At 43.9% G+C, this 12,077-nt stretch overlaps 1 protein-coding gene across 1 annotated transcript in view; it reads right to left on the bottom strand.

Moving 5' to 3' along the window:
* LOC133463576 (probable E3 ubiquitin-protein ligase HECTD2) overlaps window positions 1-8,819 on the bottom strand; it is a 92,666-nt gene extending 83,847 nt beyond the window's left edge. The window contains exons 1-7 of the mRNA XM_061745170.1: window positions 8,745-8,819; window positions 8,199-8,292; window positions 6,547-6,685; window positions 6,311-6,413; window positions 6,126-6,215; window positions 4,853-4,917; window positions 4,588-4,633 (exon numbers count right to left, since the gene is read on the bottom strand). Coding sequence (XP_061601154.1) covers window positions 4,588-4,633; window positions 4,853-4,917; window positions 6,126-6,215; window positions 6,311-6,413; window positions 6,547-6,685; window positions 8,199-8,292; window positions 8,745-8,819 — 612 coding nt within the window. The remainder of the gene's footprint in view (window positions 1-4,587; window positions 4,634-4,852; window positions 4,918-6,125; window positions 6,216-6,310; window positions 6,414-6,546; window positions 6,686-8,198; window positions 8,293-8,744) is intronic.
* Window positions 8,820-12,077: the final 3,258 nt, after the last annotated feature.

Here is a 12,077-nt window from a genome sequence, read left to right as displayed (position 1 = left end):
TGAAGGACATTTACACCACCCGCCTCACCCGGAAAGCTATCGCGATAGCGAGCGACACCAGCCACCCCGCACACAGTCTGTTCAGCCTCCTACCCTCAGGTAGAAGGTACAGGAGCCTCCGTTGCCGCACCACCAGACTCAAAAATAGCTTCACACACCAGGCAGTCAGGAAGCTAAATTCTCTCCCCTCATTCCCCCCAGCCAGATCCCCCAGACTGACAGGGGACTGAACTGAAATCCCCCCCCCCCCCCCCCCCCAAGCCATGAACACTCAGAACTATGCACCACTGTGCCACTTTATCCACCGTTTACTGTTTATTTAAATAATTGCCATTTGCACTCATTCCAGAAATAGTACGTTGTGTCGTGTTGTATTTATTTTATCTTTTTATATTTTTATCTTTCTTATTTTTATCTTTAAACTTTTTAAGAATGTCTGTCCATCTGCTGTGCCTGCGCCTGCGCACTTTTTATGTTTATGTTTATATGTTTATATGTTTACATGTCTATATGTCTATACGTTTATATGTTTACATGTTCACCGTGGGAGGTGGGAAACGTCCCTCTCGATCTCTGTATGTCTTGACATACAGTATTGACAATAAAGCTACTTTGACTTTGACTTTGATTTAAGTACAAGACATGTGAGAGGGTTGTTTTCCAGCCAAAATGAATCTGCTCAGGCCTCACACAGACATGACCCACTTTCACTTGCTCACTTGGCTGCCATTAAGAGTCTATTTTAAAATGATTACATGAAATAAAGGGAACCAATTATGGCATCTAATACCTATTTTAAACAGGCATTGAATGTCTTAAAAACAAGCTTTTGATTGTTTTTGCTAAATAAATTAGAAATTCAGCCTCTGAGCCATGTCTTTATCTTCCCATTCTCTAACCTCATTATCTATGCAGGATTCTGAGTGGGCGGGGAGGCTATGATAATGAGGCTAGGGTTAGGGTTAGGATGGGTTAGGGTTAGGGTTAGGATGGGTTAGGGTTAGACTAACCCTAACCCTAACCCTGCTGATTGACTGCCTGACGCGATGACGCGATACACCGCTACGAAAAAATGGCTTAAGCTCCGGCCGGCGGAGTTAGTTGTGGGCGTGGTTTCACGCATCGCTCCCGTCGTTACGTAACGGCGGGAGCAGAATCTTATTGGCTCGTAGATCCACATCACACTGGAAGGATCACCCGGGCGGCTGTACAGACACTGCAGAATTTGGTTGCTTTCCTCCTTCTCTGAGTTGTCAGGCTGAGGGGAGGCCACTTTATATATGTTAAAGCAAGAGAAAACCTGTTTTTCATAATAGGTCCCTTTAAATAATCCCAAAAACATTGGTTTGAACATGCAGAACGAGAAAGAAGGAAAACATCTGCAGCTCAAAGGGCTCATAGAGGCAGTCGGGTCGTCATCAGACAGGAAACCAGCAGTCCTCAACCAACATGACTTCACCCCGTCCCATACGTGTCTGAGTGTATGTGTGTGGGGTGGGGGGGGGGATCCAGCAGGGAACCACGGTGGAGCTACTGTAGATTCCTTTCTTTATCTTTCCCAAAACCATATAAGATTGTCAAACTGCTCCAATGGACGGACAGATGAAAGAGGCTCAAACTGGATCAAAGAACGGAAAAAGCAAACAGAGGACAGAAACGAAGGGCAGAATATGAGAGAAAACCAGAGAGAGAGAGAGGGAGAGGAAGAAGGGAGCAGAGGGATAGAGAAATGGAAAGAAAACACAACTCTAAGTTTGGAGAAAGCAAAAGTTTAATCTGACCCGCAGAATCACGGCAAGGCTGGATCACAGGTAATATTTCTGGATCAGCATTAGCTCTGCAGACTTCAGAGACGTGTGATTCTTTGTTTGCTGGAAGCGGCGGCTACACCAGCTGTCAGGCAGCGTGGACGTCTGCAGGAGCGCAGCTGGAAATGAGCTGCAGCTTTCCTTTTACTCCTTAATGGGACGGAGCCAAGCTCTGGACAGAAAAAGTCATTCAATAAGTGGAAAGTTGCTCGTCTACACCCGGGATCAGAACATGAGATGAGACAACCGCTGGTGTGTTCGAGACTCAGAATTAAAAAGTACTTTGTGAACAAAGTAAGGAGCGGATGGCTTTTACTGCGTCGGAACTGCTGCCAGGCTTGTGGCTCGGCTGAAAACCCAACCGCACATTCATGGCTGCACCGTCCATGGCTCCATATCCGTATCTGTCACAGGCAGATTCTACAATTCAACGCAAAAACTAAGACTTGTGAACGAGAAGCTGCCGCTTTGCACCTTCCTAATCATTCAGACAGCTAATAACTCAACTGAAAAGCCGTCCTCAGGGAGTTTACCATGATCACTAATAGCAAATAAAGCAGCCAAAAGCAGTAGCCTATCTGCCGATCCCGATATTGCAGATCACCGATCACAGCGTGAAATCCATAAATTCGTAAATACTGTTGTCTCATGTTATGACACTGACATTGTATTATTAGGTATCAAAATTAGGAAATGAGAAAGTATCATGAATTGGCCACTGTTTTATTGCAGGCTGAGGCAATGCGCAATATTTCACCCTCTAGAGAGTCTTAGAGATGATTTAGACTCATGTAGCTTACTAGTTTAAGCTTTCTTGTGGTAATAAATGTGTGTACAACACAACGTGCAGTACACCAACACAGACAACGGCAGACATGTCACTCTCTTAAGAGTTGATACAAGTTGTAAACTATAAACCTTAGTTTTCCTGAGGAAAAAAGGAATACATCTTAAAATAAAAAATGAATTATGAATTATTAAGGTTTGCTAAAGCTTTAGCGATAGCATCCACGCGTGTGAGGAAACTCAAGCTCAACTCTTCACACTAGAACTCCAGATGTCACTCGTGAAGCGAGTGACGGGAGTGTCGTCCTGCTTTAGGGTTAGGGTTGGGTGTGACTGTATATACAGTAGTTTGGTATAACTCAGACAGGATTTCATCAGTGAAATATTTACGACGCCGCAGCATGTACGGGGATGCAAGCATCTAACGACGCCGCTAAACCTGATGTCTGCTACAACGACAAACGGCTGAGGATCAAGGCATATGAATTCATTACCTTACGATGTAGTTCTTTCTTTTTCTTGCTGTTGCTGCTGTCGTTTATGGGTCTCTGTTACAGGTGAGTTAGCGGCGTTGCTGCACACTCCTGTTCTTTATATAGTCCTTGACTTGAGAAACTTGCAAATGTCTTATCAGCTTCGTTGTGTTGAAATTATTTTATAACATTCTTCCTCGGGGTATCTCCTTTGTACACAGCTTGCAAACTGCAAATTAGTTGTCCTTTTTGGACATTGTAAAACTCCCATACCGGCGACGCCAGCCACGCCCCCTTGGGACACCTGGGTCTGAGATGTGGGAACGCACGCACAGGCTGCGGTTTGTTGATGTAAACGTTATCGAATTGGCCCGCTTTGAACTATTATTTTCAGAACGCCGATCAAAACCGATAGGGGTACTACCGGCCGATACCGATCGGTGCATCTCTATTTGTAACTTATGTATCCACATTTCGGGCTTGGGTGTAGCCTATATGTGACTCTGACTCCGTATATCTGACTCACTCACGAGGTGAGAAGGAAGGTTCATCCAAAACTCAACAGCAACAGCAATACCGGGGGGAACCACAGAAACATTCAGGTGGAAACTGCTTTTTGATTCCGTTTTCTAGCAAAAACTGAATAAAGCAGTCAGCGACCAGAGACGTTAGGGACTTGTTGCCAACTGTTGATGGTGCAGAGGACATCAATGTCTTTAAGACACCACAATGCTCACTCACCTACATACTCACTCTCCAGTTTTGGGGGACAGATAATCAGTATTCTAGCTTTGATTCAGTCTCAGGGACCTGAAATGGTTGCTGCTTGTGTCTCTGCCTGTGCTCGTGTCTGTTTGTTTTTTCTCTTACAGATCTCCAAGGCTTGTGTGCCCGTTGTGCGTTTCCCTGTGTTTTTCTCGTTTCGGGACGGGATGGAGCGATGCGTGAAACCACGCCCACAACTAACTCTGGCCGGAACAACAACAACTCCACCGGCCGGTGCTTCCGCCATTTTTTCGTAGCGGTGTATCGTGATGGTGTCTGTTCGAGCTATATATGCAAATTGCTCTGTTGTTGGTTGTAAAAACCAACACAAATGTCTGTATTCTGTCTTTGTGCCCTCCCCTGCTATGCGTCATTCAGGCAGCCAATCAGCACAGAGCCTCATTATCATAGCCCCGCCCACTCAGAATCCTGCATAGATAATGAGGTTAGAGAATGGGAAGATAAAGACATGGCTCAGAGGCTGAATTTCTAATTTATTTAGCAAAAACAATCAAAAGCTTGTTTTTAAGACATTCAAGGCCTGTTTAAAATAGGTATTAGATGCCATAATAGGTCCCCTTTAAAAATGCATATATGCCTTAGGTTTTTACCAACTTGGTATTAACCATTAATATATATGCAGAAAAAAAAAAGACACCGTAATGCTCAGCGAAAGAGAAAAATGAGACGGGATCTGCAGCGTGTCTTTGACGCGTGAGCGCTGAGCGAACGTGACCCATAGCTTCATGTCTCACCTGAATGAGAATGAAATATGCTCGCAGGTCGTCTTTTGTCCGAGGCCTGAAAACAAAACACAATCAAGAAATGCAGAAGTTCAGCGAGAGATACAAGAAGACTCACAGAACAAGCAAACATGGAACTTAAATTCATGCTTAATCTAGCACTCAGAGAACTAAGTAAAGCGTGGCAGCCTTAAGGATTTAACATAACCCTTAAGTTGACCTTCATGATTGAATACAAAGACCAACAGCAAATGAAGAGTCTCCGAGGTTGTCTCACCCTTTCCACTCCCTCAGCAGGCTGTTGATGATCCCTTTCAATACTGACTTTTGGATGTCCTGAGGCTAAAAACACACCCAAAACATAGTCAGCATCCAGCAAACGGAAGGTTGAGGCAACGTATCTGAATGTTAGTGATTCACAATGATAAAAATAAAACACTGAATCCACTGAATCTAACTTGATCAGCAAGGTCACTTGAAATACTGAAGCTTTTCTTGAATTAACTTAAGTGAAGGGATGGCTCCAAAGGGGACAATGCCTACCAACAATGCCTATCTGGGCAACAGCCAGGGTACATATTTTAAGTTATGTGAATTAGATAACCACTGATAAGATGCTGGGGGAACAAAAGAGTGCGGCAGCATGACATGAAGCTGAGGTTTGGTGGAGATCATTGTTGGACAAGAGGGGGAAGCTTCACAATTGTATTTGGAGGGCTCTGTGATGTCACAGAACCCACCAAATCTGAGCTCATGTCTGGAAAAGGGGCAAATTCCAGCCTGCTGGTCGGACAGAATCCCAGAGGGAAAGAGAATTGCAGTTCTTTGACTGGCCACTAGGGGGCTTCAAAAATGAGTCACTCTCCCCTGAACTCCACGTTCAAATGTCAAGTTTTGTGGCAGAAATAAACGTATTACAGCCTGGCTCAAAACCCGTTTTTGGTCTCCATAGCTACGTCTCACATCCATGATGAATGTACCAGGTGGTGAATTTGCTTTTACGTCATCAAGTAAAACAATTTAAAGCTTCAAATTTATGCTCAATAAGGTGTATGGTCTTTTGATTGACAGCTTGAGTCTATGGCGTCAAATGGCTAGCAGTCACTTTAATTACATAGACATCGTATCCGTAGCAAAAGATTTGATAAGATTTGATCTGAATGAATGTAAGGCCTGAACCGACATCATGGGGCCGCTAATACACTAAACCAACCAACAACATAGTGAACCTGTGGCAGTTGTGCTACGGCCATTTGCTCATAATCGGATTAACCAGTTTTGGGCAGCGGCATTTTTACTTCTTTTTTTTGTAGAGATTATTGTGTTAGTATTGAGTCTATGACCTTAAGCAAATAAAATGTGGCTTTTCTTTCCCTTATTACATCCCCTTTAGTAATGATGGCAGTTGACCACTCAGAAAATAAGATATAGAATAAAAAAGCACAAAAGCTTTAAATACATTGAGAATAAAGTAAAATGCTTTTATCCTTTATTATGTGGTGGTATTGCAATAACATCATGAGTTACAATTAAGTGGAGGTGGATCTTACTGTGCTTAGCAGCGCGTCGTAAACGGCATTGACAAACTTGGCGTTGACTCCTGAGTCCTCTATCGTGTTAAACAATCCATTTGCCTCCCGCTGGTAAAGAAAGAGTGAAAGGGGTGAAAAAAATGAAAAGTTTGAGACCAAAATGATTTCCCGCAATGAAAATGTTGGTGAAATGCTTATTTTACCTTGAAGGCAGCGTTGATTTCTGTGAAGGAGTCGAAGGTGGTCAGATAAAACTCTCTAACCTCCCTCCAGTCACCGGATTGGAGGGCACGTTCCATGTCCTCCCTAGCAACGCAAACGCACATCCTATATTTAAAAGGACAAACTTTTTCATGTGTTTATTAATGCTGTCGGTTTTCTACACATTTGAGCGGGCAGACGGATGGCAGCTTTAGTGACTCAGCGAACAGAGACTCACTGAAACTCCTTGGTGGTCTTGGTACGAAGGGGGATGATGGGGTCAGAAGGGAACGGAGCTTTGACTTCTGCAGGCAAAGTGTCGATGGAGATTCGCTGCTTCTGACGAACATCGTGGCAGATGGGAGGCAGCTCTCTCCCTGATGAGGCAGAAAACAAATCACTCGTTTAGCTTGAGACGACAACAGATTTAAAACATCAACAAGAATCAACAATCAACATGCAAAGCTCTCTTCCTTTTCTCCCTTCACTCAGTGTGAGGTGTTTAAACTACGCAGTGTCCGCTGGACACAGGTCCTTCAGACTAACTCCAGGCAATAGCTCCAACAGTTTTACCAGTATTGACGAGCATAATTAAATCCTGGTTTGGCTCAGGCACATTTCCATCGGCCTTCAAACAACCCTGCTTTGGTTGAGAACTAGCGGCCGGTCTCTCTGCTTCCGGTCCTTTCCAAGGTTATGGAATGAGCAGTTTCTGAACAGGACATGGACTTCCTCATACAAAATAACCTTGATATCCATCAAAAAAGGCCCATTCCACTGAAAGAGCTCTGTGGTTTTTGACAGGAGTCCCAAGAGCATGGAGAGCAGCGGGTCAATCCTCTGAGGAATACAGCTACCTGGGGGTTACTTAGTAACAGGTTGGACTGGACCTGAAACCCTAAGGCTGGTTACAAGAAGGGCCGAAGCTGGCTCTTTTTCCTAAGGAGGTGGAGGTCCTTTAACATCTGCCGGTCGATGCTGAGTATGTATGACCTTGGACTCTGAAAGCGCCACATAGGTGTCTGGTTGCCATTAATTTTCTTTGAAAGCGCGCTGCGAGAGGTGTCGGAGGCGTCGGAGACATTGGAGGCGTCCAGAGCATCAATTTGAAGTTGAAAAATCTCAAATTTATGCAAATGAGCAGCGGCAACACCGAGGCAGCGTCCAATCACAGACCGGGATTCCCAAAGCAAGAAACCTCAATGCAGATTGTACTTTCATGTACACACAGACTTACACTCATTCACATGCGTACATGAGCAGAGCTGTGCACTTACAAACTTATTTTTTCAGGAATTAATATATTTCCTCCAGGAAACTGACATTTTTGCTGATTTGACTGCCGTTTTTACCTGAACTGCTCATGTGAAACACGTAACTGATGGTTGAGGAACTGGATGGTCCCAACAATTTTATTTGCTACATCGATCCAAAATACGCAAAATAATTAAAAACGTATTAATCACAAAACACAGTTTAAACAATATGACCAAATCCACTGGGACCCGGTGTGTCAGTGTTCACCGCAGACAGACTGCAGCTTCACCGGGACCAACAACTCTGATGGTTGATGTTGATCCAGGACCAACCAGGTTAAGGAGCATCAAACTCACTCTTATCTATACGGAAATAACGCTAAAATATAAAGAAGGCTTCCCAAAGTGTAATCCATGGTGAAATAGGAAACTGAAGATGTGCAGCTTTATATATACAGTAGATATATGTAACTATATGCACTTTGTTCCCTCCAGTTCCGCAGCGCAGCTTGAAAGCCCCGCCCACTGCAGGCGTCGACAGGCTTTGGCAAGCAGCACGATGCAGGCGTCCTGAGCCTCCACAGGCGATTTTTGACGCTTTCGGTGTGAATCTATGGTTATGAGTCGCTCTCACGTGCTGGGGAAGAGGCATCAAGGCCGCAGACACCAACAGACATAACAAACTGATCAAGAGGGCCAGTGATATCGTGGGGCAGGAGGTGGACACCCTGAAAACCGAGGCAGAGAGGAGGATGCTGTACAGGTGTAATGTCACACACCGTCTATGACACACATGATCAGCAGAGGACCACCTTAAGCAGATGTATCTGTTGTTTATATAGCTTGAGCTTGTAACGAAAATAATTTCCCCCTGGGATTGCTAAAGTATTTTGATTGATTGATTGATAATCCTTCTTGATCATCTGCTGCCTTCAATACAGTTGACCACAACACACTGCCACCGGTACTCACGAGCATCTCAGGACCAGCGCATTATAGGTTCTGTTCCTATCTTACTGCTTTAAGTTGGCACCCTTCTCTTTGCCATATGCAACACCTCTGTGGGCCAACTTATTCATTCAAACCGCTTCTCATATCACTGATGTGCAAATGACTCTGCCTGTCATTCCCACCAGACGACCCCACAATCTTTGCACGGATCTCAGCTTGCCCCTCTGACCTGTCTGCATGGTTGAAGGTCCACCACCTTCAACTTAACCCATCTAAGAATGAAGTCCTTGTTATCCCTGGCCATCATTCGTTCAACCTCAATATTGACATAAATATCACATCTACTACTGTTGCTAAGGTCACAAAGAACCTGGGTGTCATGTTTGATGATTGTTATCCTCCTCTGACCATGTTGCAGTGGCATATCAACTCACACAGCTGCTCATTGATGTTCACTGGCCTACAAGGTGATCTCAGAGTCCACACCTGCTTACATGAACTTGATCATAAAGGCCCCTTCAGAAGATGTTCTCAGTCCAGATTGTTCTCCACCAGTTACTAGTTGCCACAAGACTAAAGTCGCCCCTTTCTATTTTCAAGAAGGTGCTGAAAATGTTTCTCTCCCAAAAACACCATCTGTTGTGACCTGCACTCTCCCTTTAACTTCATGAACTGCCCTTGTATGTCATCTTAGTGGCACTTCTTTAAATATTAAAAAGTCTTATCTGCGCATACTTTGTGATCTACCATGCTACAATGGCTCGATTGTATTCCTTCGTTGTAAGACACTTTGGATAAAAGCATCTGTTGAATGTAATGTAATTTCATTTAAACCTAGGCCACAACATTTTATTTTAGTTTAAATTGGAATGCTTCCATAGGAATTAACAAGAAATAACTTACTGCGTTTGCAGTGGATGACTTATTGTTATTGTTTGAGCTGAGGGGGCGTCAACACAAACAGCTAAATTAAACCTTCCCACCTAAAGGATAATGTGGATGGAAATTTTACAGAAAATGAGATCATTTTAACTTTATATGTGAACAAAAGTGAATTAAAAGCATGATTTATACAGGTCTGCAGCTATGTTGTCATTAGACTGTACAAGTCTGCTATTGAGAACTACGGGAAACAGACAGATGGTCCGCTTTTGGCACATATTGACAGTCGCGGGAGGAACATACAGTAACTGACCTGTATTGTCAGAATTGTATAAATGGGCAGCAACTAGACAGAGATGCCTGTATAGTCAACACAGTTCTTTTGATAGACTTAGTTTCCAACAACACCTTTAAATCAACAAGTCTTCACTGGAAACCTGCTTCTTTTTACTCCACTGTACACCATTTAAGATGTCTTTTGTTGACACGTGTCTTGGTCATCGTTCTGCCTACGTCACATGTTTTGTTTCTCTTGTGGGTTGTTTGCCTAACCAACGGCACCCAGAATAAGTTTCTTCTATGTTTGTTGGTACTTTCTCTCAGAACTCAGAATGGAGTCCAGAGCAACCAGACTAATTCTTTGTATTAGAAATTAAAAAGACTTAGGACTGTTGGCTCGGCTAGACTTTAATGATTATCAGAAAGAAAAAGGCCGGTGGAAAATAATTGGAATGGGCAAGTCAGACTTGTACAAAAGCTGGCATATCTTCCTGACGGTAATTATTCACCCATTCTCTATACACACTTCAGTCCTGGTCAGGGTCACAAGGTTCTGCTGGAGCCCATGGCACTGGTAAAGATGGTCAGGTACGACTTGGATGTCAATCATGACGATAAACATTATGTTTGTGTTTTAAATGTTGGTTTAATTCAGTTCAAATCATGCCTTTATTAATTCAATTGTTCCAGTCTCTTAGGGGCCATGAGCCAGTGTTTTCCCAGCGCAGATTCTAACCATAGTCCAATGTGGCGACACGTAAAGAAATCTAAGCAGGTGCTCCACAGGGTTTAGATCTCCTCTACTGTTTGTCTGTCATGTGTACTATTTTGTAGCTTGTTTCCAGTAGTGCATGATTGGTCCATTTCATAGGGAGGTTTCTGTTCATCTACTTGCACTTGTTTTCTTGGACTGCAGCACTCTGAACTCCCTTTGTAGCAGAAAAATCGTGTTATTATTCAAACAATTTGATACATTTGGACCATCAAGGCTGATGACGGACAGTTGCAGATGTCTGTCCCAAATGAGCTTTCAAAAATGAACTCTGTTGAGGCAAAAAATTTGAAAAAATGATGTTACCTGTCTGTCCGTCACAGTGTCAAGATGTATAACCAAGACAGACTGATGGACAGAGAGATGTTACACACAAGATAGCCATTAACCCTTATCAGCGTGTAATCATAGCGGCCGGCCTGCTGTGCACGACTAAAATCCCTAATAATGCAGAAAAACATTCAGTCAATGTTCATTTGTCCTCTCACACTTCTACTCATCCATCTCTGCCTCTTTGTATTTGGCCTTGTATTGTTTCTGTCTCCAAGGTAACAACAGCCAGCAGCCAGGCTGTCCAGGTGCATTATGGGACCTCATTGTGCAGGCTGGGACAGATTGTACGGGCGTGAGATAAAAGGAACACGGAGGAAGATAAATGGAGCCACGAACAGGTGCAAGTTACACGATTATCAGCAGAACAGAGATGGGCGGGGCCACGCTTCACAACGGCTGTTGAGATGAAATCATCATCGTGGAGGGAAAAATACACGCTCGGAAAACAACATGAAAATTCAGCACAGCTTGTTGTACAAGTGGGAACATTGCTGCGATGGTGGGTTGAAGTGTACAGCGCTGTCACCAGTCTGCTATTATTGCTCAATGTTCTTTGCTGGCTGCCACGATCGCAGTTTCCAGGCCGTTCCCACTCTTCTGGAAACGTCCAAAACTCAAATAAGGAACACATGAAAAACGCTGCTCAATTATGCCAAAGCGGAAAAGAGAAGTTTCAAATGAAAAAGTTCAATCCCAGATGATCCACGGCTCTACCAGTCATTCCTACCAGACGACCCTATAATCTCTGCACGAGTCCCAGCTCGCTGCTCTGACCCGTCTGCATGGGGTGAAGGATCTGCACCAACAACTTAACTCAATTATGCAAAGCAGAAAAGAGAAGTTTACAATCAAAAAGCTCAATCCCTGCTTGGCTTAACCCTTGTACTGTCATTGGGTCGAAATGACCTCATTCTCCTGTTCTTCTTCCCTCCCTTCCTCCCTTCCTCCCTTCCTTCCTTCCTTCTTCTTTCCCTTCCTTCCTTCTTTCGTTGTTTTCTCCCTTCCTCTCTTCCTTCCTCCCTTCCTTCCTCCCTCCCTTCCTTCTTTTCTCCCGTCCTTTTCTCCCATCCTGCCTTCCGTCTTTTCACCGTTCCTTCCACCAATCCCTCCATCAATCCTTCCATCAATCCTTCCATCAATCCTTCCATCAATCCTTCCTTCCTTCCTTCCTTCCTTCCTTCCTTCCTTCCTTCCTTCCTTCCTTCCTTCCTTCCTTCCTTCCTTCCTTCTTTCTTTCCTTCTTTTCATTCTTCCTTCCTTCTTTCCTCCCTTCTTCTCTTCCTCTTTCCTTGACCC

The sequence above is a fragment of the Cololabis saira genome, chromosome 17, assembly GCF_033807715.1.
Source record: "Cololabis saira isolate AMF1-May2022 chromosome 17, fColSai1.1, whole genome shotgun sequence".
NCBI lineage: Eukaryota > Metazoa > Chordata > Actinopteri > Beloniformes > Belonidae > Cololabis > Cololabis saira.
The sequence above is the reverse complement of the archived record's forward strand: the minus strand, read 5'-3'. Positions and strand labels throughout refer to the sequence as shown.